The 24,948-nt window shown below is 37.1% G+C and overlaps 3 protein-coding genes across 3 annotated transcripts in view; 2 read left to right on the forward strand and 1 right to left on the reverse strand.

Annotated features, from left to right (window-relative positions):
- Positions 1-10,645, forward strand: part of LOC135587363 (calmodulin-binding transcription activator CBT-like) — a 43,186-nt gene extending 32,541 nt beyond the window's left edge. The window contains exons 8-11 of the mRNA XM_065078671.1: positions 1,038-1,756; positions 1,975-2,521; positions 2,844-3,155; positions 10,161-10,645. Coding sequence (XP_064934743.1) covers positions 1,038-1,756; positions 1,975-2,521; positions 2,844-3,155; positions 10,161-10,193 — 1,611 coding nt within the window. The 3' untranslated portion in view covers positions 10,194-10,645. The remainder of the gene's footprint in view (positions 1-1,037; positions 1,757-1,974; positions 2,522-2,843; positions 3,156-10,160) is intronic.
- Positions 10,646-10,820: 175 nt separating this feature from the next.
- LOC135587364 (GTP-binding protein SAR1A-like) lies at positions 10,821-13,916 on the reverse strand. The gene is made up of 3 exons (XM_065078672.1): positions 13,579-13,916; positions 13,313-13,444; positions 10,821-11,366 (listed from the first exon to the last, which is right to left on the reverse strand). The coding sequence occupies exons 1-3, from the start codon at positions 13,705-13,707 to the stop codon at positions 11,046-11,048; spliced, it is 582 nt and encodes a 193-aa protein (XP_064934744.1). The 5' UTR covers positions 13,708-13,916; the 3' UTR covers positions 10,821-11,045.
- A 7,446-nt stretch (positions 13,917-21,362) lies between these two features.
- On the forward strand, positions 21,363-23,966 carry LOC103993335 (uncharacterized). The gene is made up of 7 exons (XM_009413361.3): positions 21,363-21,599; positions 21,711-21,782; positions 22,592-22,656; positions 23,042-23,189; positions 23,279-23,359; positions 23,465-23,572; positions 23,751-23,966. Exons 1-7 carry the CDS (start codon positions 21,423-21,425, stop codon positions 23,811-23,813), a joined length of 714 nt encoding a protein of 237 aa, XP_009411636.2. The 5' UTR covers positions 21,363-21,422; the 3' UTR covers positions 23,814-23,966.
- Positions 23,967-24,948: the final 982 nt, after the last annotated feature.

Below are 24,948 nucleotides of genomic sequence, written 5' to 3' on the forward strand. Positions count from 1 at the left end.
ACGGTACATACCGAGGCGTATTGACAGTATGCCCAAAAAAAATCAAAAAAAATTCTAAAAATACCTTTAAAATAGAAAAAAAGTTAGATTAAGGTTTTAAAATTGAAAATAAATATAAATTTAGTATAATTTTAGTGAAAATAATCTAAATTAGGAAAGAATAGTAACACATCTTTTTTGGACTTTGAAGAGTAGCTTTGTGGTGTGTTCTGAATTGTCCTTCCGTTAATATTGAATTATCTATAAAAAAATAATTTGAATTGTTAGATGTAAGTGAGAATGAATTTGAGAGAGTTGCAGAAATTGAGAGAGTGATATGTGTTGAAAGAGGAGGGGGGGGGGGGTGTTTTGAAAGGGTTTAAAAATCTTTTCCTATGGTTCAAACAGTCAATTTGACCGTTTGAAATAGAGCGATCTTCGCCCTTGATTGGTAACGATCGAAATTCGATCGTTACCGTCCGGTACAAAACTCGTATCGCTTGATACGAGATCAAGTTATGATACTATCCGGGAGAGGGCGGCCCGCATACCGGTCACCTATCGAATCAGTACGTTTCGTCCATACCGAATGGTACGGGTCGATATTGCAAACCTTGATATATATATATATATATGTGTGTGTGTGTGTATGTATACGTGTATATGTATATATGTATACGTGTATATGTATATATGTTCATGTACATGTATATATACATATATATGTACATGCATGCATACATACATACATACATGTATGTATCCACTAGCATGAAAGAGAAAAAAGTCAGGGTCATCTTTAAGTTCATCATTCTTCTGGTGTAATATTCTTGTCATAAATACTATAGCCAATTGAGATATAGTTTAGTTGTATGTACATGTACATATTTTTTACACAGTTTTTGGTAAAATATATACACTGTTTAATTACATTCCATGACCTTCAATCTCAACTAGGACACTATATCGATAAGATGTAAGATATGTACTCCGTTGTATATGATTTCTCCTGTACTCATATTCTGGCAGCTTATTGTTCTGAAAAAAAAAATTTGCAGGTCCTAATTGTTGGATATTTTGGTGAATCAAAGAAGCACCTAATATCATCAAACATCTACTATGTCTTAGGTGAGATATGTGCCAAAGCAGAGATGGTACATCCTGGTGTCTATCGGTGCATGGCATTTCCACAGCCACCTGGTCTTGTGGATCTTTTTTTGACTCTGGATGGCCACACACCAATTAGCCAAGTTTTGAGCTTTGATTATCGACTTTTACCTAATACTCAAATGGATGGTCCAGTCACTTCATCAGAAGACAATTATAACAAATTAAAGTGGGAAGATTACCAGGTGCAGAAGAGACTTGCCTATTTACTGTTTACTACATCGAACAATATGTCCATTTTATCTAGCAGGATACCACCGAAATCCCTGAATGAAGCAAAAAGATTTGCATCACTCACCTCTCCTTTAGTTGAAAAGGATTGGATAAATTTGTTAAAACTGGATAGCGCTGATGGGGTCTCATCTGCATCAACTAGAGATGACTTACTTGAGGTGGTTTTAAGAAATAAGTTTCAAGAGTGGCTTTTGCTAAAGGTTGCTGAAGGTTGTAAAACAACTGACCATGACAGTCAAGGTCAGGGAGTCATACATTTATGTACTATTCTAAATTATACATGGGCAATTCGTCTATATTTGTTGTCAGGCTTGTCCTTGGACTTCCGGGATATTCATGGTTGGACAGCATTGCATTGGGCTGCATCCTTGGGAAGGCACGTAGTCTGCACTTAATTTGAAGAATGCTTTATTGGCATATTTACATATATTTTCATATATTTGGATATTTTCTTATTTTTCTAACAGTATTTGCTTGATGGTATAATCACTAAAGGACATATAGTTTTTTTTTTTTTTCATGGTGGAAAGTTTTTTTCTTCCAGACTCTATTTTACTAAGATTGTTGAACATATGTTGAAATTGTTCCACTCAGGGAAAAAATGGTTGCAGCTCTTTTATCCGCTGGAGCAAATCCTAGCTTGGTTACAGATCCGACTACAGAAAGCCCTGGAGGATGGACCGCTGCTGATCTGGCATCAAAACAAGGTTATGAAGGCTTGGCAGCATATCTTGCAGAAAAAGGACTATCTGCACATTTTGAAGCTATGTCATTGTCAGGGAACATAACTACTCAAGGAAGATCTATATCAGTTACCATAGATAACTCTGAGAACCTTAGCGAGCCAGAACTATGCCTGAAAGAATCATTAGCAGCATACAGGAATGCTGCTGATGCAGCTGATCGTATACAATCCGCAATGAGGGAGCGTGCCCTAAAGTTACAAACAAAAGCAGTTCAGTTGGTCAAACCTGAGATGGAAGCAACCCAGATAATTGCTGCTCTGAAGATCCAGCATGCCTTTCATAATTATAACAGACGAAAGATGATGAAGGCTGCTGCACGCATACAAAGCCATTTCCGCACTTGGAAGACACGGAGGGATTATATTAACATGCGTAGAAAGGCTATTAAGATACAAGTAAGTTGAGATTTAAGAAAATCCTTTTTTATTGTGGCTTGTGCTGACTATGTTTTTAAGGACAAGCAAAATCAGCTTCTCTTTCTCGGAAGTAAGCGGGCTGAGTGTTGTACTCTAGCTTTTCAATAATTTCATGCTCTCCTCTTTCTAGTAGTTTCACTATTCATAAGGTTTTGTTCTAGAGGTGAAAATTATACATACTGATCTATATTTCCAAAAGCATCTGTTTTGTCGGCATTTTGGGTTATAATGTTATTGTCTTTCTCCATGTTAGTTTCTGTCTATATTAGTCTCAACCAATTTATCAACAATATCTGAACAGGCTACCTTCAGAGGGCACCAAGTGAGGAAACAATACCGCAAAATTGTTTGGTCAGTAGGAGTACTTGAGAAAGCAGTCCTTCGTTGGCGGTTGAAGAGAAAAGGTCTCCGTGGCATTCAAGTTGAAGCCACAAAAACAATGAAAGTGGATACGATGCCAGAAAGCACTGGAGAGGAGGATTTTTTTCGAATCAGTAGGAAACAAGCTGAAGAACGGGTGCAGAGATCAGTTGTACGAGTCCAAGCCATGTTTCGCTCATATCGAGCACAACAAGAGTACCGAAGAATGAAGATGGCACACGAGCAGGCTGAGGTAAATTTTCTTTTAAGGCATGCTTAGGCTGCTTCTATTATACATGAAATATACCTAAAGGTAGGCCAGCCGCCCAGGCCGGAGAAGGGCACAGAACTTTTCTGCAATGCTATATATGCTAACTTTTCTGCATACCTATCTTGCCTAACTTAAGAGATGATAAAAAAAATTTATAGCCAACTCAGACTTATCAAATTCCAACCCTCTTACTTCTGTGGTCTCAACATGGCTGAGATACATTTCAATCAGAGGACTGTTCCTGGTCTTAGAGGGTTGGTGTATTGAGCATTATTGAAAATTTTGCTTGATTGTCTGTAGGTCAAGAGGGACTTAAATGCACAAAATTTGATAATCCAATGTTAGCACAATGGCCATATCTCAATAACCAAATATTTGGTGTATCTAGCAATGATAAAAGAATTCAACCCTGGTAAACTTGTCATCAGGTATTCTGATAGCAACTGACAAACCCTGATTTTTTTAGTATTATTGCCTCAATAAGGAATAAAAATATATTCTTAAATTTTATAAAATACTATATGCTATGAGCAAAGCCAATTGGAACGGGGAGAGAGGGTGGCAATTTTGTTTAAGATTTAAAAGCTAGTTCAGTTGTGCCAATATTTAGAAGCTAGTATTAATTGAGAGTAGTATTAATGCATCAGCAACTTTCTCTGTCGTAACTTTCTTTTAAAGGCAGAGAATTTGGAGATGGCATTCAACTTGTCTCTGTACAGTGCTTCCAACATTTAAAAGCCAGCCCTAGGGATATCTAAAATGGAGAGGGTGGAGTACTAGTAGTGCAACAAGTCTCTTTTACCATCCAATTGATCCTACTACTGCAGCAACATTTTTCTCTGTTGCTGTTCAGTTGATCATTGTACAAGATTGTCAAGATTTAAAAGCTAGACGTAGAGACATTTGAATTAAAGTGATTGAGGGTATATTAGTAATAACAGCTTTCTCTTTTGTTTTCTGACTTATCACTGTATGACACAACCAACATTTTGAAAAAAAAAAAGGCTTAGATACAAGTAGAGAGAAAGAGAGGGGAAGAGAAAGAACGAGAAGTGCTAGAAAAGAGAGGAGAGTAAGAAGCTAGAGGGAAGATGTGAATATTTTTATTCACATCTTAGAATTCCTCCTATGCCTATACCAGGGGCATCACAAGTGACCTCAAAGGGTTTCCTAAGGTCAGGGTGCCTAAGAATTGGAGCAGTGATCATTCTCATTTTGATGTCAACAGAGGCTTTGATAGTGGCTAAGGTCCAAGAAAACTCATCTTTCTTTAGGCAAGCAGTGATAGGTGCTATGATAAAACTAAAGTCTCTAATAAATCTCCTATAGAAAGAGACTAATCTATGGAAACTTCGAATCTCAGAAATAGTTTTAGGCTAAGGTCATTCTAAAATGATGATAAAATGATGAAGCTTACGAATAAGACGTGTTTGTTCATTATATTGAGATAGAGCTTAGCAACTCGAAGGATAGTAAGAACCTATCAAAGATGTTCTAAATTATTCTCTTTGGTCTTACTAAAAATCAAGATATCATCAAAGTAGATTACAACAAATTTACATATGTAGGGTTGTAAAACTTGGTTCATGAAGCACATGAAAGTTCTTGGGGCATTAGATGGACCAAAGGGCATGATTAGCCATTCGTATAGGCCAATTGAGTTTTGAATATTGTTTTTCATTCATCACCCGGTCTAATATGGATTTGGTGATATTTGCTTCTTAGGTTAAGTTTTGAAAATCAACTGCATCCAGCGAGAAGGTCTAGTATATCCTCTAGTCGAAGAATCGAGAAGTTATATTTGATTGTCATTTTGTTGATCACTCGTTTATCGACACATATCCTTAAAGACCCATCTTTCTTAGGGGTTAATATGGTAGGGACAATGCAAGGATTGAGGTTGTGTCGCATAAAGCCTTTAACTAAAAGTTTTTCAACTTGATTGTTTAACTTGGCTCTCTCCCTAGGATTCTTTCTATAATGTGGGAGATTAGGGAGCTATGATCCTAGAATAAGGTCAATAGCATATTGGATTTCCTATAAGGGTGGTGGCTCACTCAATAATTCCTAGGGTATGATACCAGAAAATTCATCTAATAAGGATTTAATCTCAGGAGTTAGGTCAAGAATAGTGCAAGGGCTCAAAATTTCTCTAGCAATGATGGCCACACAAAATTTGTTGTCTAGGCTCTCTATTCAAAAGATTTAGGATCCAATAAGTGGAGTCCCTTGGTAGTTGGGGCTTGTGGAAGAGACTTGAGAGTTCCTGATATGTCCTTTTCTAACTGTTTTACTGGTTGTAGGATGATGTTTTTGCCATTGTATTGAAAGATATACATGTTTTCTCTTCTGTGATTAGTAATATCAAGGCCATACAACCAAGACCAATCTAAAAGAATGTGGGCAACATCCATTGGTAGGATGTCATAGTAAATGTCATCCTAATAATCGCCTATTTTGATTGGTACTAGGTATCTCTAGGTCACGGTTTAAGTGTTTTGTCAACCTATGCTACTTTAAATAAGGTCGGATGTGACTCTATCTTAAGGTTTAGTCTCTTGATAGTAGATTTTGAGATTGCATTCATAGTGTTACCCCCATCTATAACCAATTTACAAGTTCTCTCCCCGCTTCAGATAAAAGGATAAAAGATACTTGTCCTCTTCCACTCATTGGAATCACTAGCAGTCCGGAGAATAGTGTGGATAACATTTGTTAGGATCGTTTCGGCACTAAGAGGGGGGGGGGGGGTGTGAATTAGTGCTTTCGTAAAAATTATGATGATTCGAAAACTATGTTCGATAAAGCCTGCATCAGAAAGATATTAACTTGAAAACACGTTCGTAATCATAGTGAGAGTAAGAAATAAGTTTGCAATGTAAATGAAAAGCATATAGTAAATGCAAACTAGATTTTATAGTGGTTCGGTCGTCGTGACCTACGTCCACTCCCGATTCCTCTTCACTCGAGGTCACTGACTTTCACTACTGATATTCTTTCAATGGGCGAAGATCAACTACCCTTACAACTCTTTCTTCTTTTCACAGGCTCAGGAGAGAACTTTTACACCTCTCTTTTAGACCTCACTTTTCCTTTAGAAAACTTCGAACTCTAGGAGGAAGAGACTTTAAATCCTAAAAGGGTTTCCAATTTTTTCTCAAGTATTCTTTCCCTCCTTTCTACTCAATTCCGTGCACTTCCAAGCAGAAATAACTGGGGTATTTATAGACCCCAAACGACGTAAAAAATAGAGCAAAAAAAAGTCTCATCTCGTGTTTCTCGGATCCTGGCGGTACTACCACTTGTGCTGGGTGGTACCATCACCTGCAGCACTGACACTAGGCGGTACCACCGTCTAACAGAGCCTCAGAGACTAAGCTCTAGCGGTACTATCGCCTGACAGGGCAGTACCAGCACTTGGCAACATTAACTACCGACGGTACCACCGCCCAGACCGCCTGCTAAGGGTTGTTGTATGGGCCTCACTTAATCCAAAACAATCCTAACTCAGGCCCAATGAGCCCCTAATTGAGTTGGCATTGGTTACACCCCAAACCGACTCAATTAGACTCTAAACTAATTCGATCTAGACATTATCGATTACAAGCATGAATCCTATGTTGTCCGGCATATCATCGGTTCATCCGGCGCTTTGTTCGATCTTTCGACGCATTGTCCTCTCTTTCGACGTATTGCCCAATCGACATATGTTGACTCTCGCAACTTCCGATCTCCTTGGCGCAATGTTCGATCCTTCGGCTCGATGCCCGAACTCACAACATGAAGTCCTTCTGTTGACACGTCGACCGATCCTTCGGTCGACGTCCAATCTTCTGACATGTTCACTCCGGCCCAACGTCCGATTCCTCCTACTTTAATCAATTTGCCTTTCCTTGATCGAGATTAGTCTTGCATCACTCAAAACACTGATTAGATCATAACTTCATCAATTGATTTCATCATCAAAATTCGGGATTCAACAACATTAATATGAGCATATTTAATTTCTAATTTATTTTCATCACCTAAGTAGGCTTTAGGTTTAACTACTTGGTCTACTTCCTCGATTTGATTATTTGGTTCTTGTTTTAAGATAAAGGTACGTTGAGGACAACAAGAGGCAATGTGACTCGTATTATGACAATAGTGACATTGGATTGAAGACGAACTAGTTTGAGAATCAGTGATTGAACCATTTGGACGATTCATGGTTGGGTTAGGATTGTTGCTAGTAGTGAGGATTTTTTATAGAGCCAATCTACATGAAAGACTAAGAAGAGTATCGATGAGTTGAATAGAGTTTGAGGTACTTCTCAAGCTCAAGTGCTCGACGAGAAGTTTCCTACTTGGTGTCAGGGAAACTATGGATGACTTCCCGTTGGATGTTAAACCTTAACCTATTAATAAATCTTTGAACAATAATGATTTGGTCCTCTTTTATTTCACACATAAGTAAATGTTCCTCTAATCAAGCAAAATACTCTGTCATACTAGAATTCAACTCTTTAAGAATTAACAATTATTCAACCAGATGGCTTTGAAAGTACGTTGGTAAATATTTTTTCTTAATATTTTCTTTCATCTCTTCCCATTGGGTGATCGGAGGGTCTCGACGGTGTTTAAGACTACATTAGATATGTTGCTAATATTTCCTAGCGGATCCAACCAGTTTTATTTTTGCAAATCGTATATGCTCAATATCAATCATTCCATATCACTCGAAGTAATCCTCCATGCTATCTAACTTTTCAACAAATACATTTGGGTCAAACCTACTATCAAAGTTTGACACATCCACTTTGATTCTTCCAGCCATGTTCCCCAGATTGTCAGCAAACCAAACTCATTGGTCTATTACTCAGGTTAATGGATTTCTAGTAGTTTCTAGGAATTTATCATTAAGGTCAAAAGTTTGGTCATTAAGAATTGTTGAAGCATGATTGTGAACAGGTGGACTTAGGATTTGTTCGAATAGGGAGTTGGAGAGTAGGTAAAATTCATTCTTTTAAAGCAATGGATTATGGAGAATGAACAATGTTGTCTTACCGACTTTTTAATCTTCTCATTCATGGGTCATTTTACAAGGTTTTGGAGAACTCTTAGGACTTGGGTCATCTGGTTCCATGATTTGTTCAATATTGTGTCATGATTTGCTAGTTTGGTCCTAAGGGTATCCACCTCACTCTTATTGGTTTTGGGATTTATCAGGATTATTTTGGTTTTCACCTCGCTTAATCATGATTCTAATACTATCGACAAATTACCTTTTCGTAATGAGGTTGTTTACTATTGTAATGCACAAAGTAGAAATGCAATGATTCGAGTGGTTCTCTCCCTTTTTTGTGGACAACTTTCATTGTTTTAAATTTTAATGATACTGTAGTTGTAGTCAAAGGGGAGAGAGAAGGTGATAAATAGAAAGAAAAAAAAGGAGAAAACGAGGGAGAAGCGATAAAAACCATGATCTAATAAAATATATGATTTTTTTTTCTTTTCGACAAAAATATTAGAGAAGTTTTCAAAAATTACTAGACATCGAGAGCTAGGTGGTCCACCAATTGCATAGGATAGTCGCCCCACAATCAAACTTCACATGTAAGAGATTGACGTTGGAGGTGTAAGGATCCGTGAGTGATGTCACTATTGATTGAAGGTGCTAGTTGGGACCCAATGAGGTACATAGTAGGTTTATTGATGAGTTCTGATACCAAACTATTGTAGAATAAAGTAGGGAAGTAGAGAGGAAGAGAGGGGAAGAGAAAGATAAGTGTGAGATAAGAGTGGAGAGTAAGATACTAGAGAGAAGATGCATATCTTTTCATTCAAATATGAAGTAATTCATTCATTGATAAGCTCCACTATTTATAGGGGTTTAGGAGCCTTAGTTAATTAATGAAGGTAATGATTCGTAAGAGTAATCTTTTAAGGAATTAGTATGTCTTTAGAAATTCAAAATGTGACTTCTGGGATACCTAAATAGTAAATGAGTGTATTTAATATAAAAGGAGTCCCTAGAAAGGCCAATAGACTTTTCAATTTTCAACACAACTCTTAGAATTAACTAATTGATGATTTTTTGTCCCTTTTTTCGTCTAGAATAATTTTTTCTGAAATCCTTTGTAAAGTTAGATGGTTTTTCATCTCTCACACAGAAGAGAGAGAGAGAGAGAGCTACTTCTACATTAACAATTTACTTTTTTGTTGTTCAACTGAACTTCTAAGATTTAGGCATAAAAACATGAAATGGGGAGGGGGAGAGAGAGAGAGAGAGAGAGAGAGAGAGAGGGTGGAGCATTACAACTGCCTAGCAGCTTTCTCTTTTGCTCTCCAAACGTTGCCAAGATTTGGAAAATAGGCCTAGAGAGTAGAGACATCTAAAAAAGAGGGTGGAATACTACTACTGCAACAACTATCCAACTGATCATTGTAGAACTCCGTCCAGATTTAAAAGCTAGGCCTAGAGACAACTAAGATAGAGGGGGTAGAGTACTACTGCAGCAAGAACTTCCTCTCTTGCTAGTGCATTGTTACGATGCAGAGATGTTGAGTCTCCTAGGTTTAATTGTTCACTTTACTGCACTACCAAGCTAGGACTATTTGGTCAAGGGAGAGAGACTAAGATGCACATAGTGGACCAGTACTAGTATATTTACTGGGCTTACTGTAAGTATGCCAGCTGGAATGTCCAGTTAAAACGCAGATTAGGTGAAATTGCTCTGCCCGTGTACTAGTTGTTGGGACCGACAAATAATAGTTCGTACAACCAGTATGGTCAAGTTAAAATCATTGATATCGAGTGTTCTTGAAATTTTTGATTGTCTAAAGGTGGAAAGGGTGCAAGTTAAATGCATGAAGCTTGACAATCCATTGTCAGCACATCTGTATGTCAGTACACAGGCCAAAATTTGGTTCAAAATACAAAAACATAGCATGTTTTGCTCTAATGCCCGACCTAATGATAATCTTACGATTTCTCTGATCATGCAGTTGGAGTTCTGTGACGTCGATCAACTCCGGTAGGAAGTGACGCAGCAGCATCTTAGGGGAAGTTTTCTTGGCATGTTTCCTCTGTACAAATTCGTCTGGCTCTTCATGTTTAACTAGGTGTTCAGATATGTTGTTTGCACCAGTTAACTTGAAGCTAGGGTTGTTTCTTCTAATTAACCCATGTGTAGCATCAACACTGGCATGATATTTCTGCAGTGATGCCAGGCAATTGTGGGAGTTCCATCATGAGTGATCATGCTGCAACAGAAGAAGTTTCCTTTCTTTTTTAGTAGTTGGAAATGCCCTACCTAATTGTGTATGTAATGCGTTTTTAACTTTAAATTAGAGGGCAGCAACATGTTTGAGTTTAAATTAGATGTAAAATTTTACTCTCTTATGATGTTGTAGTTCGAAATGGGTGTCTATGAGCCTACATTAGATATAATTATACTGTTATGAGAGCGGGTTTTAATGCTCCTTTTTAACTCCGAATCTCCCCCCAATTCTGTTACTTCATACCAAACATTAATCTTCCTCCCATTTATTGATCTGAAGTGACTCGACACGATTGAACTCGGTCCTTCCGTAATATTATCGGGAACAGTAATCGTCATGTTAACTAAAAGACATATCTACAAAGCAATCCATGGAAGCAACATCTGAACGTGAAAACATTCCAATTCTACCATGTTATCATCAACGATTAACTATATCATCGAACATGCTTGTTCCTTCAACACCACAATGAAACCAATAAAAGCTAGCATAATAGACGGTTTTAACAAGAACCTGCCAAAGGACGACGGCCAAAAACACCATGGGCTCTTTTGTTTTGGAGTCCGCAACGTGTCTGCTGCTAACCTCAAATAGTTGGGACGAGCACAACTACTTGATGTACTGCGACATCCATCTAAAGCCCTCTCCATAGCCCATCTTGCGGACAATGCTGCACATGAAGACCTCCAAGGGGCGGACGTTGGTGTCAGCCAGATTCACCTTCCCTTTACCGGTAGTGAAGTTGCTCAAGCCCAAGTGGTAGCGTAGCTCGTCTTCAGATGCTGCATATGGTATGTCGATCTTATTACCCAATACAAGGAATGGCACGTTTGCGAGCGAATCATCTGAGAGGAGTGCATCGAGCTCCTTCTTTGACTCAGCAAACCTTTCCTTGTCAGCTGCATCTACCAAGTAAACCACAGCATCTACCTGCCAAAGGATTAAACTTCCAACGATGAAATATAAAATATCATATCAATGAGCTGCGATTCCAATTTTCAATTGTATTCGTCAAAATCAATATTCAAGAGTACATTTGCAATTAACCAAACAAACAAGATCGAGGTTTGTCCAATAACAAACTTATAACTTTATCATAGCAGGAATACACATGACACATGACGGATTTACATTAAATGGCAGAGGAATCTCTGCTGAATCAAGTTAAGAGTCAATTGTTTTGAGTTTCGTAATTCAATTTGCATGTGATACCAGGGACAGAGGTGTATTAAACACTACTACCGTAGGCCTAATATGATGTGATGCATTCATTTTTACGGAACATTTACAAGCTTGAATTAGAAGATGACCTAAAACAGTTTAGCATGCTATGCATTTCTTCTACCACCATATTATCCATAGAAGTACAGAAATATAAGATTGAAACATTGAAGAAAAAGAAAAAAAAAAGGCCTTGAATGGAAGATCTCCTTTGGGAAATGAAACACATATAACATCAGCAAGATGCAAATATAAGGTGTCAAATGAGTGCATAAGACTATGATATGTTTATACAAGGGCAACAGTTGAGAAATAATACATAACATTTATTTCAAGGGACAAACATTCTGACCATAATAATATAATCAATGTTCAAGGTCCCACTCTTGCTGTCAATTTACATTGTGCAAAATAATGCTCGTCGTCCCATTTTTGTCCTTAACAAGCTAAGCAGCTAAGCAAGTCACAGGAGAACATGAACCATACACATCGATTATACAAAGCTTCAAACAGGACAATAGAAAATAAGCATATCCAAGCAATCGTGCAAAATATTATCTGGAAGACTAACTAGTTGCAATACTGACATGCAAATGCACATGTAAAACCTCATAAACCAAAAACAAATTAGTTATAATATCATCATTTCAGATATGATACATAATCCATAGTTTATAATCAATGACATTAAGAACCTTAGTCCTTGTGAATATCAAAGTAAACTAGTTGATTTTCAACAGAACTAGTACTTGGTCGCATTTTGCAAATATTAAAAGCACAAAAATTAATGAGGGACCTATAGTGTCAGCCTAATTGATGAACATAAAACAAAAAAAGGAACAAAGGTAAAGAAAATGATCCAAAGATCTTAATAATGCCAAAAAAATTTCAGAATTATAGAACAAAGATTTAACATAGTAGAAGATTAAACAACAGAGGCATTATCAATTAATCGGTAGAACAATAACCATGTTGCTTGAATAAGTGTTATTTCTTGGCTCATAATTGCTTCTGCCATCTAAAGATAAAAAAAAAATGAACATGATGTTTCCATATTCATGTGTTTCAACCGCCAAGATGAAGTATCAGGAATATATGCATATGAGAGATACACTGTGTAACTTGCTCTCCACAGATGATGATGATGAGTGTTCAAACTTTTCTTTCACGAATTGATATTAAATTGGACTTCTACAAATGGAACTGGAATATTATACTTTCATAAATTAAAACACAATACACATAACTCTCGACAGTACATGTGATCTGAACAATAACTTGTCACAAGATACCCTTTGATTTCAACAATTTCCTTAAGAAAAGCAACTTTGTAAAGTAAGCATAAAAAAGTTTTCTCATGATGTTCATCTATTTAACAGAGCTTACAACAGATCACTTCCTAGTTCCTACTATGCTTTTACATTAATAAGATTGAAAGCACTCATTAAGATTGAAATATCCTTAATGGAAACAAAGATTCACAAAGGGTTATTCTAATTACTAATAAACACGACAACATATCTTTGGCCAACGGAGATAAAGACGATGGAATAAAAAGAGATTTCCTGATCCTAAATCTTGAAAAATCCAAACCATTTCATATCTGGAGAAGCCATTAAACCGAATCAACGACATAACCGGGTTGGGAAAAAGACCTTCGCATAGTAATCCTTCCAGACACGCCGAGCGATCTGATGCCCACCCAGATCAAAGGCCTTGAACTTGATCTTCCCGATGCTCAGCTCTTCCGACGTCGGATATTGCGTTGGCTGGTGCTGGACCAACCTCTAGCCATACAACGAACACCATAAAAATACCCCCAAAAAATCAGAAAAAAGAATTCGCAGGCTCCCAACGTGTTCAACAATCAGAAGTTCCGACAAAAATGGGGCTCAAACGAGACTAGGAATCTCGAGACTACCTCATCCTTGAGCATGTGAAGCAGCGTCGTCTTCCCGGCATTATCAAGTCCAAGAAACAAGATCTTGGCCTCCTTCTGCCACAGTCCCAGCGAGGCGAGGATTCCGTAAAACCAATCTATAATAAACATGGTCGCAGGGAAATAATCCGCGCCGGGATTCCACCAAAGAGCCGAAATCCCCTAAAATTCCAACAAAATCTTGCCGGAAGCGTTCTTATCGGCGATCGAATTCCTTAATTGCGATCTGGTCGCAGAGAATCGAGAAGATACAAGGGAGAGAACGAAACCCTAGGAGCGATCGGGAAGAATGAGAGGACAAAGACAGCAGCCACGTGTTCGTCGTGGAACCCCTTCTTGGAGGAGTATTTATATGAGAAGAGCTGGTCTCGGGTAACCGGAATTGCCAGTTGCTGGATTTCTCCGGGTCTCTGGACACGAAGATGACCGGTTGTTTTGCCCCCGCGACTCAAATGACGACTCACGACACGCATCAAGGACGAAGGAAGTGGCACGTGTGTCAAGCCCGTGGCACATAGTTACCTAGAACGACGGTCTCTCTCTGACCATTAGATTCACAATCGACGATCCAGATCTTGTATTAGTGTCGGTATTGATTCGTTTTGACACAGAACGGATTCGGGTCGAATAATCTCGGATCCGATTAGATTAAATATTATATCTAATATACTCTTTATTCATTTCTTTCTTTCTTTTGTTACAATATTATAAAAATAAGTTTCAATAATTGAGAAATGATATTTTAAATTATGGTATTTTGATACGATCGAGAAAATAATTTTCATTTGACTCTTCACAAGGTGATTTGAAATGAAGATTATTATCCATGCTATTATTAGTTCAACCTTGCAAGAAAAAAGGAAATAATAATGGATGAATGGGCCTTCAGGTTCAGTGCACAATTGGACTTAACCCAATATAAAGCCCAAAAGGCCCAATTATTGCACACAGTGAAAGGATATAACCGTCATTCTATAAATAGGTATAACAAAAGAGGAGACCTATAAAAGGGTGGCGTCGGCGCCGAGTTCCAAACCCTAGCCGGCACTGCTTGAAGGGACGCTGCGCCTTCTCCGCTGCTTTGGTAATAGTCTTCTCCTAGTCTATCTGTTGCACCTTCAATTGATATTTGTCTTGGCCATTTGGCTTTCAAAATCGCGTTTTGCTTTGGTAATAGTCTTCTCCTAATCTATCTGTTGCACCTTCAATTGATATTTGTCTTGGACATTTGGCTTTCGAAATCGCGTTTTGGTATTGGATTCTACACATTTTCGGCTAATTTATCGAACCTTCTTCATTTTTTTGTGGGTTTCAGAAATGGCGAAGTCGAAGAACCACACGGCTCACAATCAGTCTTACAAAGCCCACAAGAACGGGATCAAGAAGCCTCGCAAGCATCGTCACACCTCCACCAAAGGGGTATTGATCTTTCTCGATCTCCTCCCCTCCGGTAACTTAGGTTTGCCTGGATCGTTGGGCTGGTTTTTCCCTGTCGCGGCAGATTATTTGATTGTTGATTGATAGTATGCTTCGTATGGTTCATATAGTCCTCCAAAATGATGTCTTGGTCTCTTTTTACTAAGTTCTTATGTAATCTGATTGTGCTTCGGTAAAGATTTATTCTTATGTGTACATCTTTTCAGTGTTTGGTTTCTCATCCATAGACATGATTTTTCATTTTGCAGATGGATCCAAAGTTTCTGAGGAATCAGAGGTATGCAAGGAAGCATAACAAGAAGGACGGTGTCTCGGGTTCTGAGATGGAGGAGTAGATTACGGAACGAGGAGCCAGTTGGATTTTACGTGGGGAATGTTTTTGTTTTCTTTTGCACTGTTTGAATGTTTCAGAATGCTATCAATTAGAATATGTATGAACAAAAATGGGCACTGTTAGATTCGTTTAGCTATTACGTTGAACAACTTATGCAAACTTGTTTCCTGTGACTCAGACAATTATTCTGTTTTATCTGTCATGTTGCAATTTAGATTATTTTCTATGTCTTGTGATGTCATTTTGTGATATCATGTATGAAGGTCGGACATGTTTTGTGTTTCCTAAATAGTGATATTGATTATTCACTTTCTTATCTAGAAAACAAAAATCAGATAATCTCATCCTCAAATGGTGTTATAGCCTTCTCAATCTTGAATTATTTTTTTGGCATCTCAAGGCATATCAGATTCAGTGTTCTGAATTATTAGATAAAGTTTGATTCACTATTTAAATGTTTGATTGGATATGGAATTCGAGATGTTATGCTTTTATTTCTCAGTATGATGGTTCTTGTGATTGCAACTTGTACCAAGGTCCTTCAAATCATCATGCTGATTTAGGAAATGAGTCTGAGGGCTCTCAACTTGTTGATTTTGTTATGTTCTCTGATTGTTCATTTGTTGGTTTTTGACACGCTATTTGTTGCAGCTAATACTTGTTTCCAGTCTGATGCATCCATTGTAAGATTTTAATAGGATGATAGATTGCGCTCGATGCTTTCCCGCATGCAGGTTTGTCATGAATGCAAATTTTTAATTCCTATCCCATCCTATGTTAAGAATAGTGCTGGCAATATCTGGTTAAGTGGCATATATTCAAAGTTTTCCTATTAATTGAAGGCTTATGATTGGCACATAAGTGTGTTTATGGCTACTTTTTATAATAAATGTTTATCTGGCAATATCTAGTTAGGATAAATGTTTGTGACTGGCAATATCTAGTGAAGAGTTTTCACTCTGTTCATGCCCCTCATTAGTATTGACTTCTACTGCTACTTTCAGAATAACAGATAGCATAAAGTAGGGAGGCCTTCCACAAGAGTCTTGTCTGGTAGTTCAGTAGTACAATGGGCACAAGGGCTTCTTGAATAGCTCTACTGATGCTTGAGAGATTTGGTTGTGTACCTTGCATAGCTTTGGGGGTGTCTATACTGGAAATTTTGAGCTGGAGACTTATTTGAGTGGAACATGTTCTTTAGTTTCACTGAGTCACCCAGAATTCATTTGGGGTGGTGTGATGGGGACCTGCTTTTAGGTCCCTCATATGGCCAACTTATGGGGTGTTCTGCAAATTGTTTCCTCTGCAGGCATTACATTAACTATTATGTTCATGTAGCATTCCATCTCTGTGGATGACACAAATGCTATACTCAATGGGGAGTTAACATCATTATTCCTTGAACTTTGATGAATTTTTCAACATGTGAATTGATTATCTAAACTTCAATTTATGTTTCAATCAAGTTTAATGATGCTTTTTTGTTCTTAATTTTTTGTAGAAAATTGATTTAGTCGCAGATTAAGATTTGTGTACTGATTAATCTAGCTTAAATCCCAGTAGGAAAGCCATATTTATTCTTTGGAAGGTTAAATTCAACACCCCTAATTCTTTGGAACTGTATTTATTCAGCATGTTTGATCAGTTCTTCATAAAGTATATAAATGATAGGAAACACATTCATACAAGTTTCTGATGTCAAATGATCCAAGTTGATGTTTACATGCTACACAAATTTGTGTGACCCAAATTTCAATCACCAATCGTATAATTGAATTGCGAACCTTCAAGCTTTAACAGTTCACTTGCTAGTCATTGCAAAATTCATTGGATATGAAAGCCTGATGACATCCAGATTTAACACTCTTCCAAGAGAGAGATGATAATATTTTTGCCTTTGGGTGTATCGTCGCAAATATGTAACCTTTTATTTTTCGTAATTGAACTATTACTTCATTTATCACTTTTCTTTGGTCACAGATGTTGTAGCTCATTGGCTTCTAATGACCTCCATATAATTCAGTGTTATTTCTTATGATATTTTCCCTTTCGAAAAAAAAAAAAAAAAGACACTGAGATCTGCTATTTTGTTGTCCGAAAACTCAACTTAATTGATAAGATCGAGCGACCAAACATATATAAATTTATTTAGACCTATAAAAAAAAAGACTCAATTGTATTCTCACGTGTGAGATGTGACAAATGTATCCCAAGTACCAGTAAAAGACGAGACTAGAGGACGACCCCAATTTTGTCATGTCATTCTCTCTTATCATGTAATCCTGAATAGGCCCAATGAAGAGGATAAGCATTGAAAGACACAACTGAACAACCCACAGCACAAGCACAAGATAAGAACAGGAGTCATGTTGAGAGGGAGTCATCTGAGGCTTAAGGCCAACCATTTTGTTTGCTTTCCCAGCTGTTTGATCCCTCAGACACCCACCTTCTCTCAGTAGTCGCTTTCAGAGACCTGCATCTCAAGTTTTGCCAGCTGAAGGAATGAACACACACTCTTTGCAGGTCCACAATCCACATGCTTCCTGCCTTCTCACCATAGCATGAGAACATCTTGTGATCTTTCTTGTGACTGGAGACCAAATCAATTTGTCCTTTTCTTCATTTCTTTGCCATGAACAGATACTGGCTGAAGGCTCTGCACGTAATGAACTTACTTTGCTAGAAAGGAAGCTAGGAGTTACTCCAGATGAACATTCTTTTCAGGTCCCGAGTCCACATGATCTATTACCTCTTCACGATAGCACGAGAGCATCTTCTGATCTCTCTTGTGACTTTGGAACGAACCAAAAAGCATCCAAATCACAGCGTAAACCATAATCTCATCAGCTACATGGCTCCGGGAATCTCACCCTGAAATGTCACTCCTTAGAGTGGAAGCAAGTCAGGTGTCGGAAAGCAGATGTTTACAAGGTTGTTTCTTCTTCTTCACTAAAGAAGACAAACCATGGAAAATATGCTTTTGAAGGGAATTGGAACAAATGAGGATATTTATCTAAGCTTTGTTTACTTGAAGGTAAAGACTGCTCCACCAAATCCAAACAACTCATGCAGGTCCAGCACAGATAATAATCGCATTAACATGGAACAATGCCTCTAAATTGGGGTCCTTTTAAATTTAACATCACCTGTTACATTGTCAATCACTGTCAATTCATCTGAAAGCTTTGTTTATTGTTAATGCTTTCCCTCATGTAAGAGCAGCTCAACAAATGGAAGTTGAATTAAAGGTGTTAATCTTCCTTCTAATATTATAATAAATTGCGGATCTTTGCCGATTAATTCATCTAAAAGCTTCAGTTCATAGATGAGACAATATTTGATGATTTATATTCTTAATATGATTATTGCTAAACCCTTTTTGCAGTGAACCAGATCTGAAAGCTATACTTGCTGCAAAAGAGTGATTATATATAGAGCAAATTAACCCCTTTTTTTCAGTTCAAACTGTCATCAAATATGATATTGATTCTTGGTAGGGAGTTTGGAGAATGGTAAAGGAATGAGGAGATACAGAATAAAAATCACAGTATCCTTTTCTGAGCATTTCAATCCCTTGGCAGCTTAACATGCACATAAGGAACATCTATCCATCTCAAGGATTTGAGCTTTGGAGCATAATGGTTGTTCATTCAGTGTGTGTCTCTTAACTTCACAATGCCCAGTCCTAATCATCTTAACCTCAAAGGATGCTAACTAATCCAAACCTTCAAAAGTCATGTAGACAGTGAGTGGGGTTAAACAATGATAGCATTATCTTAGTTAATTGCACATGTTTTGTCGCGATTATGCCTTTTGATGTATACAACAATTCGATAATGGTGCTTTGCTGGTTTCCACCTAAACTCTCTGCCCAAGACTTGTGGTTTCTTGGTCATGGAAGTCACAGAGACAAACACCAATGAGTTAGCAAATAATCCTGGCTTGGGAGCTGTGCCAGAAGGAAGAGATGGACCACTTGAGGATATCTTCTAACATGTACTCAAATTTGTTTCTTCTGTTCCCAAAGGACTGATTGGTACTTTATTCATGTTAAAGTTTCTTGTTTGATGAATAAAGTTCTTGGGTAAACCTATAAACTGGACAATAATTTGGAAGGTAGTACATTAATGTTGGAGCTGTTCAACAGCAAAAATTCACCATGAAGAAAAGAGAGCTCAAAAGGTAAAGACTCCTACAAGTTAACATCAAGAGGTTGTCCATGATGGATTGAAGTTTCAAGCAAGAGCAGAATATTTTCTAGTTTTCCCTTTTAAAAGTAGTGAATGCATGTCAGAAGCAATTTCAAATCTTCCAACCATACCAAATGAACCATTGAAGATCAATAATGATGGATTGGATAATTGATTTTGTCTGATATCAACAGTGAAGAAAAAGTCATGCATATAGTGGAATTGTCAACGAGAAGCTTCAAGCTTGCTTAGTGTATGCTGAACAGCTCACTGATCTCAGTATGTCTATTGAAAACTATCAAATTGTAGCAAACTCTTTGAGAACATGATAGTTGTTAAAAGTTGGATTAGAGAGACATATTAGGTGTTAACTCGTAATCTACAGTTTAATTGTTTATTTATCATGATTATTATCATTATATGAGTTTTTTTTATGTTGATTAAATATTCTATTCAATAATTATTATGGTTATTTTTTAGTGATCAATACTATACCTTTGAGTTTTATTTTATTAGCAATTACTAAGGTGGCCTAGTAGATTATGGTGTATGAATTATAATAAATATTTTTTTTTTATTTTTATAATATTTTTAAATTATATTTTATATTATTATATTAGTTTAATAATTGTTAAAGTGGTTTTGACAAATAACTTTAAATATTATATTAAATAATTAATCATAAATGATATTAAAAATAATATTAATAATTATATATGATAAGTAGAATGAGATATCTTTATATTTTATGTACTATAGTAATACTATTTTGTAAGAATAATATTAATTATTCATAAATAACTTTAAATGAACACTAAATATATTAATATTTTTTCTAAAAGTGAAATATGTATAATATCAATAATTTATCATATTTTAAAAACTTAAAGTATTAATATTACTTTTTATTTAATAGTGATATTTTATTTCATATATTATCATGCTTTTAATATCCCTATATTTTCTGTTTCAAATTATTTAAAATCGTTAGAGCATATATAGCTCTCATTTAGTGTGTCAAATCATGTGAGAGAATATTAGATTATATGTCCATATTTAATTGAATAAGATATATTATAGATTTATTTAGATTTAAATTATAATTATAATTATTAGTCATTAAGAAAAAAAATTCATTTAGGGTATGATCCCTACTCTTCTAATTATTTATTTTTGACTTGCTATCCTCATTTATAAATAGACAGAATCTTCGAGGAATACAATATGATAATACAATATAGTCTGAGATTATAAATATATTCTAGTCTTGTGAAAGATTTTTGTGTAATATCAAAAATGTATGCACATCTCATCTTCAATTCATGATTATTGATATTAAGATTTTTCACATAATAATAATAATAATATGATTATAATTTTTATATTTACATAGAGTAATTATAAAAGCTTTTTGGTTGAAGTGGTATCTGACTAATCTCTTATGCAATCTCAGTATTTAGATACAATTAGGAAGAAGATAATGGGTCTCCCTCCCGGTGTTTGTTCTGCAGATTTCGAAACAGCCTGCATGTCCATTGCTGTCAAACTTCAAGAACAAGTTATTATTAATCTAACAGAGCCTGCAGCCACAAGGCTTATTGCGCATTTGCTGTCACAGTCAATGTTTTGCAGGTCCAACATCCTTTCCAACTCGTAGACCAAATCCTACACAGTGCAGAAGGAAAACAATGTCCCCCTTGGTTGGTCCGACACTAGCAACACCTTCAGGGACACTTCCGCCATTTCCTTGCAGTGAAATGGCATCAATTTTGTTTGTCCCTTGCTTATATAGTTTGAACTGGTGTGTCGTGTGAGAGAAAGAGCGAGGGAGGGAGAGAGGGAGAGAGAGAGAGAGAGAAAGAGAGATGGAATTTGGCGTCAGACAAGAAACTAGATTGCTTGTGGACGAGGGATTAGCTGCCGCGTCTTGTGCTTATTTGCCTCCGTTTGCTTCCACATGTCTATGTAAAATATGCCATGAAGAGGAGGAAGAGAGCTCCACCAGCATGGAAACCCCTTGTGCTTGCTCTGGGACTCTGAAGGTAATTGCGTTTAAATGTTTTTTCTCTTCTTGTTAGATTTCCTTGGTGGATTTGGTATGAAGGAAAGCTTTTTATTTTATTGTGATATTGATTTGATGTTCCCCCTTCCAGTTTGCTCACAGAGAGTGCATCCAGAGGTGGTGTGATCAGAAAGGAAGCAATGTTTGTGAAATTTGCCTTCAGGTTAGAGAGAGAAACATGAGTAGTACATGGTTGATACTTTTAAACTGAACTAAACAAGAAAGAATACAGAAACTGGATTATATCTTCCTCATGGATGAGAAGATAGCTAGGTTTCCTTTGCATTTTTTCCCTGACAAATCTCTTCTAAAAAATCTTTGTACTAAATTTCTATATCTTATTACTTCTTTTTTTTTTTTTTGCTAATAAGAAGAACCTTGAATTACTAAGAAGAGAGTCTCTACATCTTATACTTATCCAAGCCTAGTTTGCTGATCTTTTTATCCATTTTGTTCTATTTTACAAGTTACTCATTGAAGAAGATCATTGTCAGACTCCATCCATTTGTTTCGGTTCTCCAAATTTCAACAGAAAAGGGCACTTTTATTTATTTCCTATTCAGATTTTTGTGCATGGCTAAATGCAATTTTATGATGACCCTGAAACATGGTTATTATCTTCTTCTGACTTCAAAATTACTTCATTCTGTTGAGATCTTTTGCTGACTTCAGAACTACTACATTTTCTATTCTAAAAGTTTGTTAAAGATAATATCATATTCTCCACTGCCTGTCTCTTTTGTGGTTGCTGAAGTTTGAAGATTTATGGACTAAGACAGTCTCCATCTTATTCAACTCCATTTTGTTGTTCCACTACTAATAGGAAACTTTACTCCATTTTGTTGTCCTCTTAAATCATTCATCCTGTTTTTTATTTGAGATCAAGTTTCACATAGTTGATGCACATAACAATCAAATTCTCATATATTTTCCTCTTAATCAAAACTTTTTTCTGCTTTAACTCTCACACAGGTATTTGAACCAGGCTATACTGTTCCTGAAAAGAAGGCCTTGGTGGATGTAGCTGTGACCATCAGGTGACCTTAGCTCCTTCTCTTCAATCAATTTATGCTAGGAAATTAAAGGCCCACTCTGGCTGCAACATGCTCTTTGATTCTGAATTTTTTTCCCAGATACGGAATGATCATATGGCTGCCAGCTAACACCCAATTTCTACTAATTGTGGGCCCTAAAAACAGAAGCTAATTTTGTACCTGTGGTGCTTGCAGCATCTGTTGATCCCTCAATATCCAAGTCATGGATACTGTGGAACCTAACATGTTACTCCATTTTAATCTCATGGGCCTAACTGTTAGCTGTCAATCTGATCATTTCTTATTCTCAATACATAGCAATTATATCTAGAGTGATATGGTACAAGATTTAAACTCTGGTGCTGACAAGATTTAACGATGATACCAGGGAAAGCTTGGAAGCCTCCAGGATTAATTATGATCCAGAATACCCTGGCTCCATCACTGTAACTGATGATGCAGCAGGCCCAGGTTACACTGTGTGTTCCCCTGGATCGCATGGATGTACCTCTTGCTGTCGATCTGTGGCTATCACGGTCAGCAATTTGAATTAGATGTAAACAAGATGATTTATGTATTTGATCTTAGCCTTCTAGTTAATGATGTCTGAAACATATACATGCAGTTCACTATCATGTTGCTGATCAGGCATTTGATTGCTGTCATAATACTTGGGGCTAATCACCACACATTTGGCATCCTCACAGTGAGTGTTGATCTTAGTCTGTGGTCACTGGTACTATTGCTAAGCTACATATTTAGGTTTATTTCGGCACGGTTTACATGTAAATGTGCTGAGAATTTTGTGCAGGTGTTTCTGCTAAGAGCCAGTGGAATTTTACTGCCATTCTATGTAGTAATGTGGTCGATATCAGCAGTTCAACAGGCACAGAAGCAGTATCAGCTGGAGCAACTCCATGTAAGCCATTATAGACATCTCATAGTTAGTATATCATTTTTTTTCAATAAAAACTAGATATTTTGATCTTGCTATAATTTATGATATAGAAAAGAAACGTAAACAAGAGTTATTATATCATTTTAGATATATCGAATGATCTATGTTTCTGAATTATGTTCTCTTTTTTGTTGAACAGAGGGGAGTTAATTTATCGGTCAATGGAATGGAAGAAGATGAAGTTGAACACAACACAATCTAAATGCATCCATGATTGTCTATGTCCTTTCCATCTGAACACAATACCTCTTGCTTTGTTCCTAAAGAAGAAGATGAGCTTGAACACAACACAATGTAGAACCATAAAATGTACTTTTGTACATATAAGAAATTGTTATTTAGCTGTGATTTTTCAGCTATGGCACACTTCTTGGTGATGCTTTGGTACAAATTTTACTGCTTTAATTAGGACATTTCTCAAGCAAAGAGTATCGAAAAATTGATTTCAATTAAGAACAGATATCAGAGCTTCCACTGGTGTAATCTTCTGCATATCTAGACATACATACAGATTTCTCAATGGTGAGATTGAGAACAGATGTTTTGCTGTCTTTCATTCTGTCCAAAATTACTAATTAGGAATTGGATTTTGAATAGGATTTGAGATGGGGATAAAGGGAAGAAAATCCATTCAAGTTAAAGGGCTTATGACAAAGAACAAAAAGCAAAAAAATATTTCTATAGAGATTTTGATGATTTTTATTACAATTTATATAGTTTAAATCATTTTATAAAAGACTTAATGATTTTTAGCGTATAAGTGACTGGAGTATTAAAAATATCATCATATAGCTTTAACTTTGTGGAAATTGTCATCTAATTAAAGTCTTGATTATAATTTAGCGGAAACACAGTTTAGGGTTTTGCGGTAATAGAGCTGGTGGGTCCGATTTGTGCGCGAATGGGCGTGCTCAAACGGGTGAATCCTGGCTGGACTCGGGCAGCAGAGCTGCACCATATGGGGCAGACGAGTCGTGCGACCCGGTCCGACCCAAACCTTTCCCCCGACGCTGCTCGCTCACCCACCGTTGGCTCGAAAACACGGGCCCAACCGCACTCACTCCCGGCTTCTCTCTATAGGCCTCACACGGTGGCACGACGACGCCGCGGGCCTCCGTCGCCTGCATGCCTCCGCCCATCTCCACTCTCCCGCTCGGCCCATTAAGGCTCCTTCCTGCTCCCCGTACCGGCCCACGTCCCCAGCGCCTCGTTCCGCCGGTCGGTGGAGCATCGACGCCACGCCGGAGGCAATAGCCTCCGCCCAGTCAAGGGCAAGGCAGGAGCAGGGGATGGCCAAGGAGGCCAAGCTGTGGATCGGGCCGGTTCGAGGATCGCCT

Source organism: Musa acuminata, chromosome BXJ1-8 (genome assembly GCF_036884655.1).
Source record: "Musa acuminata AAA Group cultivar baxijiao chromosome BXJ1-8, Cavendish_Baxijiao_AAA, whole genome shotgun sequence".
NCBI lineage: Eukaryota > Viridiplantae > Streptophyta > Magnoliopsida > Zingiberales > Musaceae > Musa > Musa acuminata.

Excerpts from the sequence above, each read along its gene's own strand:
- LOC135587364 (XM_065078672.1), bottom strand. The coding sequence starts at position 13,707 with ATGTTTATTATAGATTGGTTTTACGGAATCCTCGCCTCGCTGGGACTG. Across the intron at positions 13,445-13,578 it reads TTCACATGCTCAAGGATGAG|AGGTTGGTCCAGCACCAGCC; the intron begins GTAGTCTCGAGA and ends TTGTATGGCTAG. Across the intron at positions 11,367-13,312 it reads GGAAGGATTACTATGCGAAG|GTAGATGCTGTGGTTTACTT; the intron begins GTCTTTTTCCCA and ends ATCCTTTGGCAG.
- LOC103993335 (XM_009413361.3), top strand. The coding sequence starts at position 21,423 with ATGGAATTTGGCGTCAGACAAGAAACTAGATTGCTTGTGGACGAGGGA. Across the intron at positions 23,360-23,464 it reads ACACATTTGGCATCCTCACA|GTGTTTCTGCTAAGAGCCAG; the intron begins GTGAGTGTTGAT and ends AATTTTGTGCAG. Across the intron at positions 23,573-23,750 it reads ATCAGCTGGAGCAACTCCAT|AGGGGAGTTAATTTATCGGT; the intron begins GTAAGCCATTAT and ends TTTGTTGAACAG.